This window comes from Cherax quadricarinatus, chromosome 51, assembly GCF_038502225.1.
Source record: "Cherax quadricarinatus isolate ZL_2023a chromosome 51, ASM3850222v1, whole genome shotgun sequence".
Lineage (NCBI taxonomy): Eukaryota > Metazoa > Arthropoda > Malacostraca > Decapoda > Parastacidae > Cherax > Cherax quadricarinatus.
The window spans coordinates 18,845,704-18,869,333 of record NC_091342.1 but is presented as its reverse complement, the minus strand read 5'-3'; the positions used below and the strand labels follow the sequence as shown (position 1 = coordinate 18,869,333).

The 23,630-nt window shown below is 40.4% G+C and overlaps 1 protein-coding gene across 3 annotated transcripts in view; it reads right to left on the bottom strand.

Moving 5' to 3' along the window:
- The window catches only part of LOC128694735 (uncharacterized), a 268,775-nt gene that overhangs the window by 33,555 nt on the left and 211,590 nt on the right, over nucleotides 1–23,630 (bottom strand). The window contains exons 3-7 of one of the 3 annotated variants that reach the window (XM_053784999.2): nucleotides 22,025–22,172; nucleotides 8,221–8,346; nucleotides 7,735–7,928; nucleotides 6,369–6,479; nucleotides 3,626–4,479 (exon numbers count right to left, since the gene is read on the bottom strand). In XM_053784999.2, coding sequence (XP_053640974.2) covers nucleotides 4,407–4,479; nucleotides 6,369–6,479; nucleotides 7,735–7,928; nucleotides 8,221–8,346; nucleotides 22,025–22,172 — 652 coding nt within the window. In that variant the 3' untranslated portion in view covers nucleotides 3,626–4,406. Of the gene's footprint in view, nucleotides 1–3,625; nucleotides 4,480–6,368; nucleotides 6,480–7,734; nucleotides 7,929–8,220; nucleotides 8,347–22,024; nucleotides 22,173–23,630 lie in introns of those variants that run through there. The other 2 variants (XM_070095914.1, XM_070095915.1) reach the window with 2 other exon arrangements.

Here is a 23,630-nt window from a genome sequence, read left to right as displayed (position 1 = left end):
AGAGCGAAACACCAACGTCAAAGACCTGGGAGTGATCATGTCGGAGGATCTCACCTTCAAGGACCTTAACATTGTATCAATCGCATCTGCTAGAAAAATGACAGGATGGATAATGAGAACCTTCAAAACTAGGGATGCCAAGCCCATGATGACACTCTTCAGGTCACTTGTTCTATCTAGGCTGGAATATTGCTGCACACTAACAGCACCTTTCAAGGCAGGTGAAATTGCTGACCTAGAAAATGTACAGAGAACCTTCACGGCGCGCATAACGGAGATAAAACACCTCAATTACTGGGAGCGCTTGAGGTTCCTGAACCTGTATTCCCTGGAACGCAGGCGGGAGAGATACATGATTATATACACCTGGAAAATCCTAGAGGGAGTAGTACCGAACTTGCACACGAAAATCACTCACTACGAAAGCAAAAGACTTGGCAGACGATGCACCATCCCCCCAATGAAAAGCAGGGGTGTCACTAGCACGTTAAGAGACCATACAATAAGTGTCAGGGGCCCGAGACTGTTCAACTGCCTCCCAGCATACATAAGGGGGATTACCAACAGACCCCTGGCAGTCTTCAAGCTGGCACTGGACAAGCACCTAAAGTCGGTACCTGATCAGCCGGGCTGTGGCTCGTACGTTGGTTTGCGTGCAGCCAGCAGCAACAGCCTGGTTGATCAGGCTCTGATCCACCAGGAGGCCTGGTCACAGACCGGGCCGCGGGGGCGTTGACCCCGGAACTCTCTCCAGGTAAACTCCAGGTAAACAGTGGTTGGAAGAATTCAATACTCACTATATCGTACTTGAAAAAATTCACAATAACACAATACAGTGACTGGAATAAATCATAACAAACCAACAACCCCGTGACTGCAACCATTCACAAGTTAAATCATAATAACGTGGCTAGAACAATTCACAACTAACCTATAACATCATGGCTGCACCAATTCACAAGTAACCCACAAATTAAGATGAAAATAAACAACATTCCTGGGTTAATCAATACCTCCAGTGCAGGTAAGAATAAACTCTTACATTCAAAAAAGTAATTTTATTATATATAAATAAAATTATTTTATATTATATAAATAAAATAAAATTAATTTCCACATGAAAAAAACAAGTTTCATGTCTCTAGTAAGTCATCTTAATAAAGACTGGTTCATTACTGGATACCAGTGTCGTTACTTTTCAGTAGATTTGTTTACAATTCTTCAGTAACAATCTTCACAAGCTTGGAGGACGTTACATGTTATACCTGGATAAGCAATTAAACAGAAGAGGTCCCAGCACCAGCCTTGGGTATCCTGTTGCTGTCAGAACTAGAGGAGGTATCCCCCGAGGAATACCAGGTCAAATGAGTGCCTTAAAACTACTTGACTACTGGGTAACTATAGGTTAATGCCACAAATAATGTACTTTTAGAGCCAAGGAAAGCTGATCTCAACCCTCTTGCGGGGTTTTTCAATGTTACTTTCCCTTAGCTTACAAATAAAACACGGCGATAAAAAGTGGGAGAAATAAATGAGAAATGTAAATAATATCTGCACTAAATGAACACATTAATGGTGAAAAATTACAACGCAACGCTCGATTTCCAATATATAAACAATGACACATGTGTTAACACATCAAAATATATGTGTGCGTTTAGGTGTTTGGGTTATTTTTTTAAATCGAGTGGTTTTTCACAGAATACTTAACAAGTGAAAGAATAATATTTACAAGGATGTGAATGAAGTAAATAAGACAGAGGTGGCGTAGCCATATAAAGAAAGTGTCTCATCAGAAAAATATGGGCTGGACAAGTGCTGCCGTAGCAGTGTAGAAGTACATTATAATGTAGATGAACAGGTGTAAGGCAGACCACAGGGTAGACGAACAAGTGTTAGATTACAGGGTAGTTGAACAGGTGTAAAGGCAGATAAACAGATGTAAGGCAGACCACAAGGTAAATGAACAGATGTTAGACCACAGGGCAGATGAACAGGTGTTAGATCATAGGGCAGATGAACAGTATTAGACCACAGGGTAGACATATAGGTGTTAGACCACAGGGCAGATGAACAGGTGTTAGATCATAGGGCAGATGAACAGTGTTAGACCACAGGGTAGACATATAGGTGTTAGACCACAGGGCAGATGAACAGGTGTTAGATCACAGTGTACATGAACAGATCAATAAATGATTAGAACTTCATGAACATAAATGAATCTGGTGACCTCGCCTCCCTGTATATGTCTACATGTGTGTCCACATTTCTACATGCATATGTCTAACTACATGTCTATGTCTATCTACATGTCTGCAGTTCCATGATGTAGTGTTTTCATCCGGTTGTCAGAGGTCTGTTGTTGACTTGTGTCTGCTTAAAGTTTCTTCTAGAATCTAAGAGTGTCTGCTGCCTGTGAGAGGGAAGGAGGTTGGAATTTTTTATATACATGGTCTGCGCAGCCTGTATCAATCAATCAATCAAGTTTATTCTCTATAAGGATTACAATGCGGGGTTTACAGATTTTGGATATTGTGTGGTTTACATGTTCTAAAATGCTAATTACAGAGGGGGCCACTAGGACACCTAGCATGGCTAGGCATTTCGGGCAGACTTAGATTAATTCTAAACTTTATATTATTACAGATTATGGTATTAAGGCTAAGTGATTACATTCTAGTTTGTAAGTTTAGCAATGTGAATGCTTTTGTTTTGGCACAATACATAGTGTCTATATTGGAGTATCATAGGCAAGCTTATGACTAGTTAGGGTTTATTATTTTAAGATTAAAATTCGTATTTCTGTGTTTATAGTCGATGGGTGAGTGTAAGTGTGAACCACCAGGTGGTTTACATGTAGTTAGTTGACGGGGTGTATCAGGGAGATAAGAAGTTTTCTAACTGTAGTTTTGAAAGTGATGAATGTGTCTGCAGTTCTAGAGTTTTCAGGTAGGGTGTTCCAGATTTTAGGCCTTTTGTAAAGGTTTAGTCGGACACGGGGAATGTCATAGAGATGTTTGTGTCTGGTGTTATGCCTGTGGATCCTGTCACAACAATCAAGAACGCGTTTTAGGTCAAGGTTAATATTGGAATTTAAGGTCCTGTAGATGTAGATTGCACAGTAGTAAGTGTAGATGTTCTGAACAGGGAGTAAATTTAGATCTATGAAGAGTGGGGGGTTTTGCCAGGGATGGGATTTAGTGATTATTCTTACTGCGGCTTTTTGTTGGGTTATTATTGGCTTTAGATGTGTTGCTGCAGTTGATCCCCAAGCACAAATAGCATAGGTGAGGTATGGATAAATGAGTGAATGGTATAGTGTGAGAAGGGCAGTTTGCGGCACGTAATATCGTATCTTGGAGAGGATCCCCACCGTTTTGGAAACTTTTTTTGTTATGTGTTGGATATGGGTGCTGAAATTTAGGTTGTTGTCGAGGTATAGACCTAGGAATTTGCCCTCATTATGCCTGGCAATTAGAGTGTTGTTGATCTTAATGTTAAGTTGTGCAACACCTGCTCTGCTACCAAACATAATGTAGTAGGTTTTGTCAGTGTTAAGTGTAAGTTTGTTGGCTGTCATCCAAGTCGGAATTTTGAGCAGCTCCTCTTTGACAATGGTGTTGAGGGTGGCAAGATTAGGGTGGGAGATGACGCAAGTCGTGTCGTCAGCAAAGAGAATGGGTTTCAGGTGTTGGGATATGTTTGGAAGATCATTAATGTAAATGAGGAAGAGCAGGGGACCAAGGACACTTCCCTGCGGAACTCCAGTATCAAGTGACCGTGTTGATGAGGCTGTGTCTTTAATGGTGACATACTGATACCTATTAGTAAGGTAGGATTTGAAATATGCAAGCGCATGGCCTCTTATACCATAATGGTCAAGTTTGTGGAGTAGGATGCCGTGGTCTACTGTGTCAAACGCTTTTCTTAGTTCAATAAAAATTCCTAACGGATATTCCTTATTTTCCAATGCTGTGTAAAGCAGATCTAGCATTTTTACAAATGCATCATTAGTGCTTTTATTTTTCCTGAATCCAAATTGGCAGGGGTTGAGTATGTTTTGTGCCGTTATAAATGAATATAGATTTTGGATAGCAATGGTAAGTCTGATATTGGCCTATAGTTGTTTACATCTGTAGGGTCACCTCCTTTATGTATGGTAAGAACAGGTACTGTCTGCTGTCTACTATCTGTCCTGTTTTTGCTTGTGTAGTACACAAGAGATGGCTATGTCTGGTAGTCATGCTGCTGTTTGCTGGTCCGTGATATGCCTAATATCTGTTATGGTCCCACTGTTAAGTGGTATCTGCTGTGGTCTGTGAGGTATCTGCTGTGGTCTGTGAGGTGTCTGCTGAGGTCGGAGCGGTGACTGCTGAGGTCTGCGAGGTGTCTGCTGTGGTGTGCTGCTAATTATCTTCGTCTTTGATCACCACATTAATCTCGTCAAAGATGGCGCGGTAAATGAGAGAGGTGGTGAACCTGGAATTATCAACCAACACACAATAATTCAACAAATACTAGGATAACATGAGAAAGAGAGAGAGAGAGAGAGAGAGAGAGCAAGTAGCACTATGACTATAAACTTAGTAAATAACGCCACCCAGATATAAGACCCCCCACACGCACACACACACACACACACACACACACACACACACACACACACACACACACACACACACACACACACACACACACATATATATATATATATATATATATATATATATATATATATATATATATATATATATGTCGTGCCGAATATGTAAAACTGGTCAATTAGCAAGAACTCATTTAAAATTAAGTCCTTTCTGAAATTTTCTCTTATATGTTTAAAGATATATTTTTTTCATTAATGTTAATGTAAAAAATTTTAATTTTGCACCAAAAGAATCTTAGAAAACTTACCTAACCTTATTATAACAAAAACAATTTATTTTAGCCTAACTCAACTAAATATATTTTAAATACGTTTACAATAATTTAGTAACAAACAAACACAATCAAATATATATTTTTCGTTAGGTTCAGAATGATTTGGGCGAAATTATTGCATACACAAATTTTCACTTGTCCTATATGGCAAGATGAGCGTTGCTATTTAAGCCAAGATCGCAAGTTCTGCTTATTCGGCACGACATATATATATATATATATATATATATATATATATATATATATATATATATATATATATATATATATATATATATATATATGTGTGTGTGTGTGTGTGTGTGTGTGTGATATGTATATATATATATATAAATATATATATATATATATATATATATATATATAATATGTACATATATATATATATAATATGTATATATATATATATATATATATATGTCGTGCCGAATATGTAAAACTGGTCAATTAGCAAGAACTCATTTAAGATTAAGTCCTTTCTAAAATTTTCTCTTATGCGTTTAAAGATATATTTTTTTCATTAATGTTAATGTAAAAATTTATAATTTTGCACCAAAAGGAACTTAGAAAACTTACCTAGCCTTATTATAACAAGCTCAATTTATTTTAGCCTAACCCAACTAAATATATTTTAGATTTGTTTACAATAATTTAATACTAAACAAACACAGTGAAATATATTTTTTTCGTTAGATTCAGAATGATTTTGGCGAAATTATTGCATACACAAATTTTCACTTGTCCTATATGGCAAGATGAGCGTTGCTATTTAAGCCAAGATCGCAAGTTCTGCCTATTCGGCACGACATATATATATATATATATATATATATATATATATATATATATATATATATATATATATATATATATATATATATATATATATATATAATGGGTGCAGATAACATGTAACAGAGATAGGCTTACAAGAACAGAAAAAGCACAACTGTTAATGCAGTTATAATCATTTCAATATTACTATATAAACCAGGAACATGATATAAAAACAGCTTATTAATTTTTAATGGTTACAGCTGCATACCTTACGTTAGCTGGTCATTAAAGTCGAGTTCAGATGTAATAATAACAATGTGTTTGCAATGTGTTTATATAGTAGGCTTGCCATACAGTGCCTGGGGAATGTGTGGTAATGAGATTTGATCTAATATAGCAAAGAGTTGTTTCAATTCCTTAGATAAAGAGCCGCTCTCCGTCAACCAAGTAGCCCCACTCTCCATTCAAGAGTCGAGGCCTGCAGCAACACTTAGAACAACTACATTAAAATACTACTGATATTTACATAGGACTTCAACACAGACCAGTCGAGTTAACATTAAAAGTCGGTGACAGGAACCGTGACTCGAACACAGCAAATGCAACTAAGAAGATACACACACACACACACACACACACACACACACACTTACCGTCCTGGACACAGTCTGTAGGCCACCTCACACGACTTCCCTGTCAGGCCCTCCACTACTCCCAGTGCTCGGCGACCCCGCTCCGAGAGCTCACCTGTCGGGTCCTCTTCCCTGCACCAGGATACACAGTTTGTGAAAAAGTGTCATAATACTGTAGTAGTATACACAGTATGTGAAATAACCTGGAAATGCTAAATCATCTCAGGATATTTATTGTAGTGTTCATCAAGGTTCCGGTATGAATCCATCACCATCATTATGATTCATTTCTGGAACACAACATAATAATCTACAAATATATAACAGAAAATAAAACATTAACCAAACACGAGCAAAAGTTTAAAAATTAGATAAACCAGAAGAATCACTCAGATCATTTAAACTTTACTTGCTGCCCAAAATATAATACTTCAAGTTCAAAACTTAACCCATAAGTTTGCTATGAAAACTTGACGTTTCAGTGTGTATGGCAGCAGTATCAACTCCATAACTTGGTTAACTGGGAATGAAGTTCGTAAATGGAAATGTAATTAGCTTAAAAAGAAAAATAATCACTAAGAGTGTAATGATCCAATCTAGACACTGTAATGAAGACTTACTGTTCCTTGTGATATTAAGCTCAGTAGTGAATATACTGTGTACATGCAAAGCGTAAACCAGGTTAGCATTTGTACATTGCAAACATAATTCTAGAGACAACTAGCTAGACTGATAGAACTAGAGATAACAAGCTAGAGTGATAGAACTAGAGATAACAAGGTAGACTGATAGAACTAGAGACACAAGGATTACACACAATATATATTAATAAAAACACTGCATTGTGGATTGTGTGGTCTAGTGGTCTAAAGCGTCATGCGCTTTCTCTCACCATGAGGCGGGCCAAAACAACATGGGTTCGCCTCCTTGGCTAGTGCAGTGTTGTTATTGATCAATACCACTTGTACCATGGTAATATATATATATATATATATATTATATTATATATATATATATATATATATATATATATATTATATATATATATATATATATATATATATATATATATATATATATATTATTGAAGCCACGAACAAATGGTATTTAATTAATAACAACACTGCGACTAGACGAGGATTCGTACCCATGTTTTAGCCCGTGGGTTAGAGTGTCATGGAATTTTCGCTCACTAAGAGGCGGGTTAAAACAACATGGGTTCGAATCCTCGGCTAGTCACAGTGTTGTTATATATATATATATATATATATATATATATATATATATATATATATATATATATATATATATATATATATATATATATATATATATATATATCAATAACAACACTGCGACTAGCCGAGGACGGCGCCTCCAGACTCACCTGTAGAGGGCACGGACGGCCTCCACTTGCATCTCTGTCAGAGGGTCGACCTCCTCAGGAGCGACCTCCTCCTCCAGAATCCTGTCGTTGACCACGGCTGGCTCCTTCGGCAAGTAGTTGTCGCTGGTCTTGGCTGCCGTCTCCATCTCACAGAGGAACCTCCGGATGCACGGCATATCCTCTACGTCAGGTACCTGACGTAGGAGCAGACACGTAGCAGCTGCATGTATTAAAATGGAATATATCATGCAACACACAACTTTCATGGATTGTTATCAGTCTTCGTTTTAAGTAAATTTTTATGTTTCACTGGAATTCACTTCTCTACAGCTGAAGAAAATTATAAACCAGAAGATAAGCTGAATAAAATAAATTATAAACCACAAGAAAAGTAAATCTAAAATATTTCTTCCATGTTTCAAATATCCATTCCAGGTATTCCTACATTCTCTCGCATTTTCTCTCTCTCTCTCTCTCTCTGCTCACCTGATATAGAGAGTGCCTGTCGTTGATAGTAGAACCGTTGATCGACCTCTCTCGTCTCTCATATATGCTAAAAAGGACACCATTGAGGTCGATAGGGAAGATGCCTTGTGTCCACAGCAACACCAGCTGTATCATGATTATTATTATTATTATTATTATTATCTTTACTATTAGTGTTTTTACTCTTATTATTTTAATATTATTGTTATGATTATGATCACTACTATTACTATTATTATTATTAATATTAGTATAACCCATAGGTGCCATACAGCGCCTGGGGGAAGCGAAGGTCAATGAGGTTCGACCATAGAAAAAATGGATGAGTCCAATTCTTTGGATCCAGAACCTCTTACTAGCTACGACGAAGTTGACTGAGATAAAAGTGGAAGGTGACAGAGATAACAGTGGAAGGTGACAGAGATAACAGTGGAAGGTGACAGAGATAACAGTGGAAGGTGACAGAGATAACAGTGGAAGGTGACAGACATAACAGAGATAACAGACATAACAGAGATAACAATGGAAGGTGACAGAGATAACAATGGAAGGTGACAGAGATAACGGTACATGGAAGAGATAACAAATTATTATAGAAGACGTAAAAGTCACATCACTATATTGATTATAATTAGTGATTGCTAAGATAAGAGAGATAATAGTCAAAAATATTGTTAAAATCTCTAGTAAGGCTGATGCATGCAGGGGATGAGATGAAAAGCTGTAAGCCTTCTCCCTGAAAGCTGGCTGCCTTGGACCAACGTCTAGCATTGTGTTAGATGCCAAGGTATTGTCCAGTGTGGTGAAAATGGTATAGCACTGCGTAACTTGTTCCAAGGTTCGTAGGTTCGAGTCTCCTTCAGTCAGAGATCAGTGTTTGTGTATATTTCGCCTGCTCTTGCGAATTCCTTTATATATATATTATTTTTTTTTTTATTATTATCACACTGGCCGATTTCCACCAAGGCAGGGTGGCCCGAAAAAGAAAAACTTTCACCATCATTCACTCCATCACTGTCTTGCCAGAAGGGTGCTTTACACTACAGTTTTTAAACTGCAACATTAACACCCCTCCTTCAGAGTGCAGGCACTGTACTTCCCATCTCCAGGACTCAAGTCCGGCCTGCCGGTTTCCCTGAATCCCTTCATAAATGTTACTTTGCTCACACTCCAACAGCACGTCAAGTATTAAAAACCATTTGTCTCCATTCACTCCTATCAAACACGCTCACGCATGCCTGCTGGAAGTCCAAGCCCCTCGCTCACAAAACCTCCTTTACCCCCTCCCTCCAACCTTTCCAAGGCCGACCCCTACCCCGCCTTCCTTCCACTACAGACTGATACACTCTTGAAGTCATTCTGTTTCGCTCCATTCTCTCTACATGTCCGAACCACCTCAACAACCCTTCCTCAGCCCTCTGGACAACAGTTTTGGTAATCCCGCACCTCCTCCTAACTTCCAAACTACGAATTCTCTGCATTATATTCACACCACACATTGCCCTCAGACATGACATCTCCACTGCCTCCAGCCTTCTCCTCGCTGCAACATTCATCACCCACGCTTCACACCCATATAAGAGCGTTGGTAAAACTATACTCTCATACATTCCCCTCTTTGCCTCTAAGGACAAAGTTCTTTGTCTCCACAGACTCCTAAGTGCACCACTCACTCTTTTTCCCTCATCAATTCTATGATTCACCTCATCTTTCATAGACCCATCCGCTGACACGTCCACTCCCAAATATCTGAATACGTTCACCTCCTCCATACTCTCTCCCTCCAATCTGATATTCAATCTTTCATCACCTAATCTTTTTGTTATCCTCATAACCTTACTCTTTCCTGTATTCACCTTTAATTTTCTTCTTTTGCACACCCTACCAAATTCATCCACCAATCTCTGCAGCTTCTCTTCAGAATCTCCCCAAAGCACAGTGTCATCAGCAAAGAGCAGCTGTGACAACTCCCACTTTGTGTGTGATTCTTTATCTTTTAACTCCACGCCTCTTGCAAAGACCCTCGCATTTACTTCTCTTACAACCCCATCTATAAATATATTAAACAACCACGGTGACATTACACATCCTTGTCTAAGGCCTACTTTTACTGGGAAAAAATTTCCCTCTTTCCTACATACTCTAACTTGAGCCTCACTATCCTCGTAAAAACTCTTCACTGCTTTCAGTAACCTACCTCCTACACCATACACTTGCAACATCTGCCACATTGCCCCCCTATCCACCCTGTCATACGCCTTTTCCAAATCCATAAATGCCACAAAGACCTCTTTAGCCTTATCTAAATACTGTTCACTTATATGTTTCACTGTAAACACCTGGTCCACACACCCCATACCTTTCCTAAAGCCTCCTTGTTCATCTGCTATCCTATTCTCCGTCTTACTCTTAATTCTTTCAATTATAACTCTACCATACACTTTACCAGGTACACTCAACAGACTTATCCCCCTATAATTTTTGCACTCTCTTTTATCCCCTTTGCCTTTATACAAAGGAACTATGCATGCTCTCTGCCAATCACTAGGTACCTTACCCTCTTCCATACATTTATTAAATAATTGCACCAACCACTCCAAAACTATATCCCCACCTGCTTTTAACATTTCTATCTTTATCCCATCAATCCCGGCTGCCTTACCCCCTTTCATTTTACCTACTGCCTCACGAACTTCCCCCACACTCACAACTGGCTCTTCCTCACTCCTACAAGATGTTATTCCTCCTTGCCCTATACACGAAATCACAGCTTCCCTATCTTCATCAACATTTAACAATTCCTCAAAATATTCCCTCCATCTTCCCAATACCTCTAACTCTCCATTTAATAACTCTCCTCTCCTATTTTTAACTGATAAATCCATTTGTTCTCTAGGCTTTCTTAACTTGTTAATCTCACTCCAAAACTTTTTCTTATTTTCAACAAAATTTGTTGATAACATCTCACCCACTCTCTCATTTGCTCTCTTTTTACATTGCTTCACCACTCTCTTAACCTCTCTCTTTTTCTCCATATACTCTTCCCTCCTTGCATCACTTCTACTTTGTAAAAACTTCTCATATGCTAACTTTTTCTCCCTTACTACTCTCTTTACATCATCATTCCACCAATCGCTCCTCTTCCCTCCTGCACCCACTTTCCTGTAACCACAAACTTCTGCTGAACACTCTAACACTACATTTTTAAACCTACCCCATACCTCTTCGACCCCATTGCCTATGCTCTCATTAGCCCATCTATCCTCCAATAGCTGTTTATATCTTACCCTAACTGCCTCCTCTTTTAGTTTATAAACCTTCACCTCTCTCTTCCCTGATGCTTCTATTCTCCTTGTATCCCATCTACCTTTTACTCTCAGTGTAGCTACAACTAGAAAGTGATCTGATATATCTGTGGCCCCTCTATAAACATGTACATCCTGAAGTCTACTCAACAGTCTTTTATCTACCAATACATAATCCAACAAACTACTGTCATTTCGCCCTACATCATATCGTGTATACTTATTTATCCTCTTTTTCTTAAAATATGTATTACCTATAACTAAACCCCTTTCTATACAAAGTTCAATCAAAGGGCTCCCATTATCATTTACACCTGGCACCCCAAACTTACCTACCACCACACTCACACATTATCACTGCTTTTGCAGAGGTGCTCAGAATACAACAGTTTAGAAGCATATACGCATAAAGATACACAACATATCCCTCCAAACTGCCAATATCCCAAACCCCTCCTTTAAAGTGCAGGCATTGTACTTCCCATTTCCAGGACTCAAGTCCGACTATAAGAAAATAACCGGTTTCCCTGAATTCCTTCACTAAATATTACCCTGCTCACACTCCAACAGATCGTCAGGTCCCAAGTATCATTCGTCTCCATTCACTCCTATCTAACACGCTCATGCACGCTTGCTGGAAGTCCAAGCCCCTCGCCCACAAAACCTCTTTACCCCCTCTTTCCAACCCTTTCGAGGACGACCCCTACCCCTCTTTCCTTCCCCTATAGATTTATATGCTTTCCATGTCATTCTACTTTGATCCATTCTCTCTAAATGACCAAACCACCTCAACAACCCCTCTTCTGCCCTCTGACTAATGCTTCTATTAACTCCACACCTTCTCCTAATTTCCACACTCCGAATTTTCTGCATAATATTTACACCACACATTGCCCTTAGACAGGACATCTCCACTGCCTCCAACCGTCTCCTCGCTGCTGCATTTACCACCCAAGCTTCACATCCATATAAGAGTGTTGGTACTACTATACTTTCATACATTCCCTTCTTTGCCTCCATAGATAACGTTTTTTGACTCCACATATACCTCAACGCACCACTCACCTTTTTTTCCTCATCAATTCTATGATTAACCTCATCCTTCATAAATCCATCCTCCGACACGTCAACTCCAAAGTATCTGAAAACATTCACTTCTTCCATACTCCTCCTCCCCAATTTGATATCCAATTTTTCTTTATCTAAATCATTTGATACCCTCATCACCTTACTCTTTTCTATGTTCACTTTCAACTTTCTACCTTTACACACATTCTCAAACTCATCCACTAACCTTTGCAATTTTTCTTTAGAATCTCCCAGCACAGTATCATCAGCAAAAAGTAACTGTGTCAATTCCCATTTTGAATTTGATTCCCCATAATTTAATCCCACCCCTCTCCCGAACACCCTAGCATTTACTTCTTTTACAACCCCATCTATAAATATATTAAACAACCATGGTGACATTACACATCCCTGTCTAAGACCTACTTTTACCGGGAAGTAGTCTCCCTCTCTTCTACACACCCTAACCTGAGCCTCACTATCCTCATAAAAGCTCTTTACAGCATTTAGTAACTTACCACCTATTCCATAAACTTGCAACATCTGCCACATTGCTCCTCTATCCACTCTATCATATGCCTTTTCTAAATCCATAAATGCAATAAAAACTTCCCTACCTTTATCTAAATACTGTTCACATATATGCTTCAATGTAAACACTTGATCTACACATCCCCTACCCACTCTGAAGCCTCCTTGCTCATCCGCAATTCTACATTCTGTCTTACCTCTAATTCTTTCAATTATAACTCTACCGTATACTTTTCCTGGTATACTCAGTAAACTTATTCCTCTATAATTTTTACAATCTCTTTTGTCCCCTTTCCCTTTATATAAAGGAACTATACACGCTCTCCGCCAATCCCTAGGTACCTTCCCCTCTTTCATACATTTATTAAACAAAAGTATCAACCACTCCAACACTATATCCCCCCCTGCTTTTAACATTTCTGTCATGATCCCATCAGTTCCAGCTGCTTTACCCCCTTTCATTCTACGTAATGCCTCACGTACCTCCACCACACTTACATTCTGCTCTTCTTCACTCCTAAAAGATGGTATACCTCCCTGGCCAGTGCATGAAATTACCGCCTCCCTTTCTTCCTCAACATTTAAAAGTTCCTCAAAATATTCTCGCCATCTACCTAATACCTCCCTCTCCCCATCTACTAACTCCCCTACTCTGTTTTTAACTGACAAATCCATACTTTCCCTAGGCTTTCTTAACTTGTTTAACTCACTCCAATTTTTTTTCTTATTTTCATTAAAATTTCTTGACAGTGCCTCTCCCACTCTTTCATCTGCTCTCCTTTTGTACTCTCTCACCACTCTCTTCACCTTTCTTTTACTCTCCATATACTCTGCTCTTCTTATAACACTTCTGCTTTGTAAAAACCTCTCGTAAGCTACCTTTTTCTCTTTTATCACACCCTTTACTTCATCATTCCACCAATCACTCCTCTTTCCTCCTGCCCCCACCCTCCTATAACCACATTCTAATACTGCATTTTTAAAACTATTCCAACCCTCTTCAACCCCCCCCCCCACTACTCATCTTTGCACTAGCCCACCTTTCTGCCAATAGTCGCTTATATCTCGCCCGAACTTCCTCCTCCCTTAGTTTATACACTTTCACCTCCCTCTTACTTGTTGTTGCCACCTTCGTCTTTTCCCATCTACCTCTTACTCTAACTGTAGCTACAACTAAATAATGATCTGATATACAAATAACCCGCACATAAAAGAGAGAAGCTTACGACGACGTTTCGGTCCGACTTGGACCATTGACAGAGTCAGTCAATGGACTCTGTCAATGGTCCAAGTCGGACCGAAACGTCGTCGTAAGCTTCTCTCTTTTATGTGCGGGTTATTTGTGTATCGTTCCAGTCACGGTATTGTGCCTTTTTTGTTATTTAATGATCTGATATATCAGTTGCCCCTCTATAAACATGTACATCCTGGAGCCTACCCATCAACCTTTTATCCACCAATACATAATCTAATAAACTACTTTCATTACGTGCTACATCATACCTTGTATATTTATTTATCCTGTTTTTCATAAAATATGTATTACTTATTACCAAATTTCTTTCTACACATAGCTCAATTAAAGGCTCCCCATTTACATTTACCCCTGGCACCCCAAATTTACCTACTACTCCCTCCATAACATTTTTACCCACTTTAGTATTGAAATCCCCAACCACCATTACTCTCACACTTGATTCAAAACTCCCCACGCATTCACTCAACATTTCCCAGAATCTCTCTCTCTCCTCTACACTTCTCTCTTCTCCAGGTGCATACACGCTTACTATAACCCACTTTTCACATCCAATCTTTATTTTACTCCACATAATCCTTGAATTTATGCATTTGTAGTCCCTCTTTTCCTGCCATAGCTTATCCTTCAACATTATTGCTACTCCTTCTTTAGCTCTAACTCTATTTGAAACCCCTGACCTAATCCCATTTATTCCTCTCCATTGAAACTCTCCCACCCCCTTCAGCTTTGTTTCACTAAAAGCCAGGACATCCAGCTTCTTCTCATTCATAACATCCAGAATCATCTCTTTCTTATCATCTGCACAACATCCACGCACATTCAGACTTCCCACTTTGACAGTTTTCTTCTTATTCTTTTTAGTAATCTTTACAGGAAAAGGGGTTACTAGCCCATTGTTCCCGGCATTTTAGTTGACTTTTACAACACGCATGGCTTACGGAGGAAAGATTCTTATTCCACTTCCCCATGGATATAAAAGGAAAAGTAATAAGACCAAGAACTATTAAGATAAAATCCAAGAAAACTCAGATGAGTGTGTATAAATAAACATGTACATGTATGTGTAGTGTGACCTAAGTGTAAGTAGAAGTAGCAAGACGTACCTGTAATCTTGCATATTTATGAGACAGACAAAAGACACCAGCAATCCTACCATCATGTAAAACAATTACAGGCTTTCGTTTTACACTCACTTGGCAGGACGGTAGTACCTCCCTGGGTGGTTGCTGTCTACCAACCTACTATATGTATATATATGTATATATATATATATGTATATATATGTATATATGTATATATATATGTATATATGTATATATATATGTATATATATATATATATATATGCCTCTGTACTGCACAAATCTTGGACTCTAAATGATGAATATTTATAAATGTATTACGATACTTGTTCTGATTAGCAATAACTAGTAAGGAGTTACATATATTGGACACATTTAATTGTTTAGGTTAAGATAGGTGAGGTTAAGGTAGGTTAGGTTAGGTTACATTACGATAGTTTAGGTTATGATATAAACAAGACATAAACTCATCATAAACATCAACTAGTGGGTATTGTACACCACTGGTACTATGAGGTATTGTACACCACTGGTACTATGAGGTATTGTACACCACTGGTACTATTAGGTATTGTACACCACTGGTACTATGAGGTATTGTACACCACTGGTACTATGAGGTATTGTACACCACTGGTACTATGAGGTATTGTACACCACTGGTACTATTAGGTATTGTACACCACTGGTACTATGAGGTATTGTACACCACTGGTACTATGAGGTATTGTACACCACTGGTACTATGAGGTATTGTGCACCACTGGTACTATGAGGTAGTGTACACCATTGGTACTATGAGGTATTGTACACCACTGGTACTATGAGGTATTGTACACCACTGGTACTATGAGGTATTGTACACCACTGGTACTATGAGGTATTGTACACCATTGGTACTATGAGGTATTGTACACCATTGGTACTATGATGTTAGGGTAGGTAACATTAGGTTAGGATAGATTACAGTAGGGTAAGGTAAGGTAGGCTAGGGTAAGGTAAGGTAAGGTAGGGTAGGGTAGGGTAAGGTAGGGTAGGGTAAGGTAAGGTAGGGTAGGGTAAGGTAGGGTAGGGTACGGTAGGGTAAGGTAGGGTAGGGTAGGGTAAGGTAGGGTAGGGTAAAGTAGGGTAGGGTAAGGTAAGGTAAGTTAGGGTAGGGTAAGGTAGGCTAGGGTAAGGTAAGGTAGGGTAGAGTAGGGTAAGGTAGGGTAAGGTAGGCTAGGGTAAGGTAAGGTAGGGTAGAGTAGGGTAAGGTAGGGTAGGGTAGTGTAAGGTAGGGTAGGGTAAGGTAGGGTAGGGTAAGGTAAGGTAGGGTAGGGTAAGGTAGGGTAGGGTAGGCTAGGGTAAGGTAAGGTAGGGTAGGGTAAGGTAAGGTAAGGTAGGGTAAGGTAGGGTAAGGTAGGGTAAGGTAGGGTAGGGTAGGGTAGGGCAGGGTAGGGTAGGGAAGGGTAGGGTAGGGTAGGGTAGGGTAGAGTAGTTTAGGGTACGGTAGGGTGAGGTAGGGTAAGGTAGGGTAGCGTAGGATAAGGTAGGGTAGGGTAGGGTGCGGTAGGGTGAGGTAAGGTAGGGCAGGGTTGGGTAGGGTAGGGTAAAGTGAGGTAGGGTAGGGTAGGGTAAAGCAAGGTAAGGCAGGGTAGGGTAGGGTAGGGTAGGGCAGGGTAGGGTAGGGAAGGGTAAGGTAAGGTAAAGTAGGGTGAGGTAGGGTAGGTTTGGTTAGTTTAGGGTAGGGTAGGTTTGGTTAGTTTAGGGTAGGGTAGATTTGGTTAGTTTAGGGTAGGGTAGGTTTGGTTAGTTAGGGTAGGGTAGGTTTGGTTAGTTTAGGGTAGGGTAGGTTTGGTTAGTTTAGGGTAGGGTAGAGTAGGTTTGGTTAGTTTAGGGTAAGGTAGGTTTGGTTAGTTTAGGGTAGGGTAGGTTTGGTTAGTTAGGGTAGGGTAGGTTTGGTTAGTTTAGGGTAGGGTAGGTTTGGTTAGTTAGGGTAGGGTAGGTTTGGTTAGTTTAGGGTAGGGTAGATTTGGTTAGTTTAGGGTAGGGTAGGTTTGGTTAGTTAGGGTAGGGTAGGTTTGGTTAGTTTAGGGTAGGGTAGGTTTGGTTAGTTTAGGGTAGGGTAGGGTAGGTTTGGTTAGTTTAGGGTAGGGTAGGTTTGGTTAGTTTAGGGTAGGGTAGGTTTGGTTAGTTTAGGGTAGGGTAGGTTTGGTTAGTTTAGGGTAGGGTAGGTTTGGTTAGTTAGGGTAGGGTAGGTTTGGTTAGTTTAGGGTAGGGTAGGTTTGGTTAGTTAGGGTAGGGTAGGTTTGGTTAGTTTAGGGTAGGTTTGGTTAGTTTAGGGTAGGGTAGGTTTGGTTAGTTTAGGGTAGGGTAAGTTTGGTTAGTTTAGGGTAGGGTAGGTTTGGTTAGTTAGGGTAGGGTAGGGTAGGTTTGGTTAGTTTAGGGTAGGGTAGGTTTGGTTAGTTAGGGTAGGGTAGGGTAGGTTTGGTTAGTTTAGGGTAGGGTAGGTTTGGTTAGTTTAGGGTAGGGTAGGGTAGGTTTGGTTAGTTTAGGGTAGGGTAGGTTTGGTTAGTTTAGGGTAGGGTAGGTTTGGTTAGTTAAGGTAGGGTAGGTTTGGTTAGTTTAGGGTAGGGTAGGTTTGGTTAGTTAGGGTAGGGTAGGTTTGGTTAGTTTAGGGTAGGTTAGGTTTGGTTAGTTAGGGTAGGGTAGGTTTGGTTAGTTAGGGTAGGGTAGGTTTGGTTAGTTAGGGTAGGGTAGGTTTGGTTAGTTTAGGGTAGGGTAGGTTTGGTTAGTTAAGGTAGGGTAGGTTTGGTTAGTTTAGGGTAGGGTAGGTTTCGTTAGTTAGGGTAGGGTAGGTTTGGTTAGTTTAGGGTAGGTTAGGTTTGGTTAGTTAGGGTAGGGTAGGTTTGGTTAGTTAGGGTAGGGTAGGTTTGGTTAGTTAAGGTAGGGTAGGTTTGGTTAGTTAGGGTAGGGTAGGTTTGGTTAGTTAAGGTAGGGTAGGTTTGGTTAGTTTAGGGTAGGGTAGGGTAGATTTGGTTAGTTAGGGTAGGGTAGGTTTGGTTAGTTTAGGGTAGGGTAGGTTTGGTTAGTTAGGGTAGGGTAGGTTTGGTTAGTTTAGGGTAGGGTAGGTTTGGTTAGTTTAGGGTAGGGTAGGTTTGGTTAGTTTAGGGTAGGGTAGGGTAGGTTTGGTTAGTTTAGGGTAGGGTAGGTTTGGTTAGTTTAGGGTAGGGTAGGTTTGGTTAGTTAAGGTAGGGTAGGTTTGGTTAGTTTAGGGTAGGGTAGGTTTGGTTAGTTAGGGTAGGGTAGGTTTGGTTAGTTTAGGGTAGGTTAGGTTTGGTTAGTTAGGGTAGGGTAGGTTTGGTTAGTTAGGGTAGGGTAGGTTTGGTTAGTTAGGGTAGGGTAGGTTTGGTTAGTTTAGGGTAGGGTAGGTTTGGTTAGTTAAGGTAGGGCAGGTTTGGTTAGTTTAGGGTAGGGTAGGTTTCGTTAGTTAGGGTAGGGTAGGTTTGGTTAGTTTAGGGTAGGTTAGGTTTGGTTAGTTAGGGTAGGGTAGGTTTGGTTAGTTAGGGTAGGGTAGGTTTGGTTAGTTAAGGTAGGGTAGGTTTGGTTAGTTAGGGTAGGGTAGGTTTGGTTAGTTAAGGTAGGGTAGGTTTGGTTAGTTTAGGGTAGGGTAGGGTAGATTTGGTTAGTTAGGGTAGGGTAGGTTTGGTTAGTTTAGGGTAGGGTAGGTTTGGTTAGTTAGGGTAGGGTAGGTTTGGTTAGTTTAGGGTAGGGTAGGTTTGGTTAGTTTAGGGTAGGGTAGGTTTGGTTAGTTTAGGGTAGGGTAGTTTTGGTTAGTTATGGTAGGGTAGGTTTGGTTAGTTAAGGTAGGGTAGGTTTGGTTAGTTACGGTAGGGTAGGTTTGGTTAGTTAAGGTAGGGTAGGTTTGGTTAGTTAGGGTAGGGTAGGTTTGGTTAGTTAAGGTAGGGTAGGTTTGGTTAGTTTAGGGTAGGGTAGGATAGGTTTGGTTAGTTAGGGTAGGGTAGGTTTGGTTAGTTTAGGGTAGGGTAGGTTTGGTTAGTTAGGGTAGTGTAGGTTTGGTTAGTTTAGGGTAGGTTAGGTTTGGTTAGTTAGGGTCGGGTAGGTTTGGTTAGTTTAGGGTCGGGTAGGTTTGGTTAGTTTAGGGTAGGGTAGGTTTGGTTAGTTAGGGTAGGGTAGGTTTGGTTAGTTTAGGGTAGGGTAGGTTTGGTTAGTTAGGGTAGGGTAGGTTTGGTTAGTTTAGGGTAGGGTAGGTTTGGTTAGTTTAGGGTAGGGTAGGTTTGGTTAGTTTAGGGTAGGGTAGGTTTGGTTAGTTTAGGGTAGGGTAGGTTTGGTTAGTTTAGGGTAGGGTAGGTTTGGTTAGTTTAGGGTAGGGTAGGTTTGGTTAGTTTAGGGTAGGGTAGGTTTGGTTAGTTTAGGGTAGGGTAGGTTTGGTTAGTTAGGGTAGGGTAGGTTTGGTTAGTTAGGGTAGGGTAGGTTTGGTTAGTTAAGGTAGGGTAGGTTTGGTTAGTTAGGGTAGGGTAGGTTTGGTTAGTTAAGGTAGGGTAGGTTTGGTTAGTTTAGGGTAGGGTAGGGTAGATTTGGTTAGTTAGGGTAGGGTAGGTTTGGTTAGTTTAGGGTAGGGTAGGTTTGGTTAGTTAGGGTAGGGTAGGTTTGGTTAGTTTAGGGTAGGGTAGGTTTGGTTAGTTTAGGGTAGGGTAGGTTTGGTTAGTTTAGGGTAGGGTAGGTTTGGTTAGTTTAGGGTAGGGTAGGTTTGGTTAGTTAAGGTAGGGTAGGTTTGGTTAGTTAAGGTAGGGTAGGTTTGGTTAGTTAAGGTAGGGTAGGTTTGGTTAGTTAGGGTAGGGTAGGTTTGGTTAGTTAAGGTAGGGTAGGTTTGGTTAGTTTAGGGTAGGGTAGGATAGGTTTGGTTAGTTAGGGTAGGGTAGGTTTGGTTAGTTTAGGGTAGGGTAGGTTTGGTTAGTTTAGGGTAGGGTAGGTTTGGTTAGTTAGGGTAGGGTAGGTTTGGTTAGTTTAGGGTAGGTTAGGTTTGGTTAGTTAGGGTAGGGTAGGTTTGGTTAGTTTAGGGTAGGGTAGGTTTGGTTAGTTTAGGGTAGGGTAGGTTTGGTTAGTTAGGGTAGGGTAGGTTTGGTTAGTTTAGGGTAGGGTAGGTTTGGTTAGTTAGGGTAGGGTAGGTTTGGTTAGTTTAGGGTAGGGTAGGTTTGGTTAGTTTAGGGTAGGGTAGGTTTGGTTAGTTTAGGGTAGGGTAGGTTTGGTTAGTTTAGGGTAGGGTAGGTTTGGTTAGTTTAGGGTAGGGTAGGTTTGGTTAGTTTAGGGTAGGGTAGGTTTGGTTAGTTTAGGGTAGGGTAGGTTTGGTTAGTTTAGGGTAGGGTAGGTTTGGTTAGTTTAGGGTAGGGTAGGTTTGGTTAGTTTAGGGTAGGGTAGGTTTGGTTAGTTTAGGGTAGGGTAGGTTTGGTTAGTTAGGGTAGGGTAGGTTTGGTTAGTTTAGGGTAGGTTAGATTTGGTTAGTTAGGGTAGGGTAGGTTTGGTTAGTTAGGGTAGGGTAGGTTTGGTTAGTTTAGGGTAGGGTAGGTTTGGTTAGTTAGGGTAGGGTAGGTTTGGTTAGTTTAGGGTAGGGTAGGTTTGGTTAGTTTAGGGTAGGGTAGGTTTGGTTAGTTTAGGGTAGGGTAGGTTTGGTTAGTTTAGGGTAGGGTAGGTTTGGTTAGTTTAGGGTAGGGTAGGTAGTGGTAGGTACAACAATATTCCCAAAAACAGAAATTTTTTTCATCTCATATATGAACATTAAAAAGAATTTAATCCGTATATGATCCCTGAAATTAATTTAATCCCATACATAAACACTAAAAAGGATTTAATCCCAAATATGAACACTAAGAGGAATTTGATCGCATATGTAAATACTAAAATTCATTTAAGATGTCAGAGTGCACAAAATTATTGAGATTTTTTAACAACTTGCTACCAGGGGAAGCGCTAAACCCGTAGGGCTCTTACACTACCTGGGAAATTGGGGAAAAATCAGGTTTGATTTCAGGAATGGGAGGGTTCGTTCAGTGGTGTATCATGCCACCAACAGCCTGGTCGATAAGGCCAGCAGCCAGGAGACCTGGTCTGGGACTGTGCTGAGAGGGCGCTGACTACCCACCTCCAGGAGCGGGGCCTTGAGACTGGAGAAGGGCTCTTGATCCAATGAACTGGAGCCACCTTACCCCCTTCTTCGGATTAAACCTGACTGCTTTCCCTTTTCCCGGGCGCTGTATAAAGCCTCCGGATTTTGAGCTTTCCCATAAATGTAATAATAATAATAATAATAATAATGATAATAATAATCTAATAAATATAATAATTAATAATCTAATAAATATAATAATAATTAATAATCTAATAATAAATATAATAATTAATAATCTAATAATAAATATAATAATAATTAATAATCTAATAATAAATATAATAATAATTAATAATCTAATAATAAATATAATAATAATAATCTAATAATAAATATAGTAATAATTAATAATTTAATAATAATAATAATAATAATAATAATAATAAAAGACTAACCTTAATGAGGATGATCATACATATGAGAGCACCTGTCTCATCTACTGGAATAGGCTTAACACCGAAGGAGATGAAGGAGTAGGTGACGAGAGAGGAGACTATGGGCAGTACCACTCCCAGCAGGAAGCACAACACCCGCTGCTTCATACTGCAACAACAACAGATACACGCTTACCCTGAGTTATGTTGAGGTGTATACAGCAGGAGAAGCAGCAACAGAAGGAAGAGGGGAAAAAAGAGGTCAAGGAAGAAGAAAAAGGAGGAGGAGAGGAGGAGGCAGACGAAGAAGAAGAGGAGGAGGAGGGGGACGTGGATGTTGATGATGGAACAGCTCAAAGCTCTTCTTTTTCTGTCAGGGGTAAGAAAGGAATTGTACAAGGTGGTGCTGTGATTGAACTAGTTACCCTTAAATACACAGCATCACTATCATCAATCTTTGTCTGGTCACTGTGTCTGCTAATACTTGAGCGCCTTTCTCATCTTCACACTCACCTTTTTCTTCGTATGGTTGAAGAGCAGTTAGGACTCTTCTTCTGACCCTCAATCTAGTCTTATTGTTCCAGCTCTCTTTCACCACCTTGCTTCATTCCAGTCCTCTGAGATTTTTACATTGAAAGTATATTTGTGTGTGTGCTTACGACGACGTTTCGGTTATTTGTGTATTGTTCCAGTCACGGTATTGTGCCTTTAAGACCACACTGCCAACACAACGACCACACTGCCAACACAATGACCACACTGCCAACACAATGACCACACTGCCAACACAACGATCACCCTGCCAACACAATGACCACACTGCCAACACAACGACCACATTGCCAACACAACGACCACACTGCCAACACAACGACCACACTGCCAACACAACGACCACACTGCCAACACAACGATCACCCTGCCAACACAATGACCACACTGCCAACACAACGATCACCCTGCCAACACAACGACCACACTGCCAACACAATGACCACACTGCCAACACAACGACCACACTGCCAACACAATGACCACACTGCCAACACAACGATCACCCTGCCAACACAAAGACCACACTGCCAACACAATGACCACATTGCCAATACAACGACCACACTGCCAACACAACGACCACACTACCAACACGACCACACTGCCAGCACAACGACCACACTGCCAAAACAACGACCACACTGCCAACACAACGACCACACTGCTAATACAACGACTACACTGCCAACACAATGACCACACTGCCAACACAACGACTACACTACCAACACAACGACCACACTACCAACACGACCACACTGCCAACACAACGACCACACTGTCAACACAATGACCACACTTCCAACACAACGACCACACTGCCAACACAATGACCACACTGCCAACACAACGACCACACTGCCAACACAATGACCACACTGCCAACACAACGACCACACTGCCAACACAATGACCACACTGCCAACACAACGACCACACTACCAACACGACCACACTGCCAGCACAACGACCACACTGCCAAAACAACGACCACACTGCCAACACAACGACCACACTGCTAATACAACGACTACACTGCCAACACAATGACCACACTGCCAACACAACGACT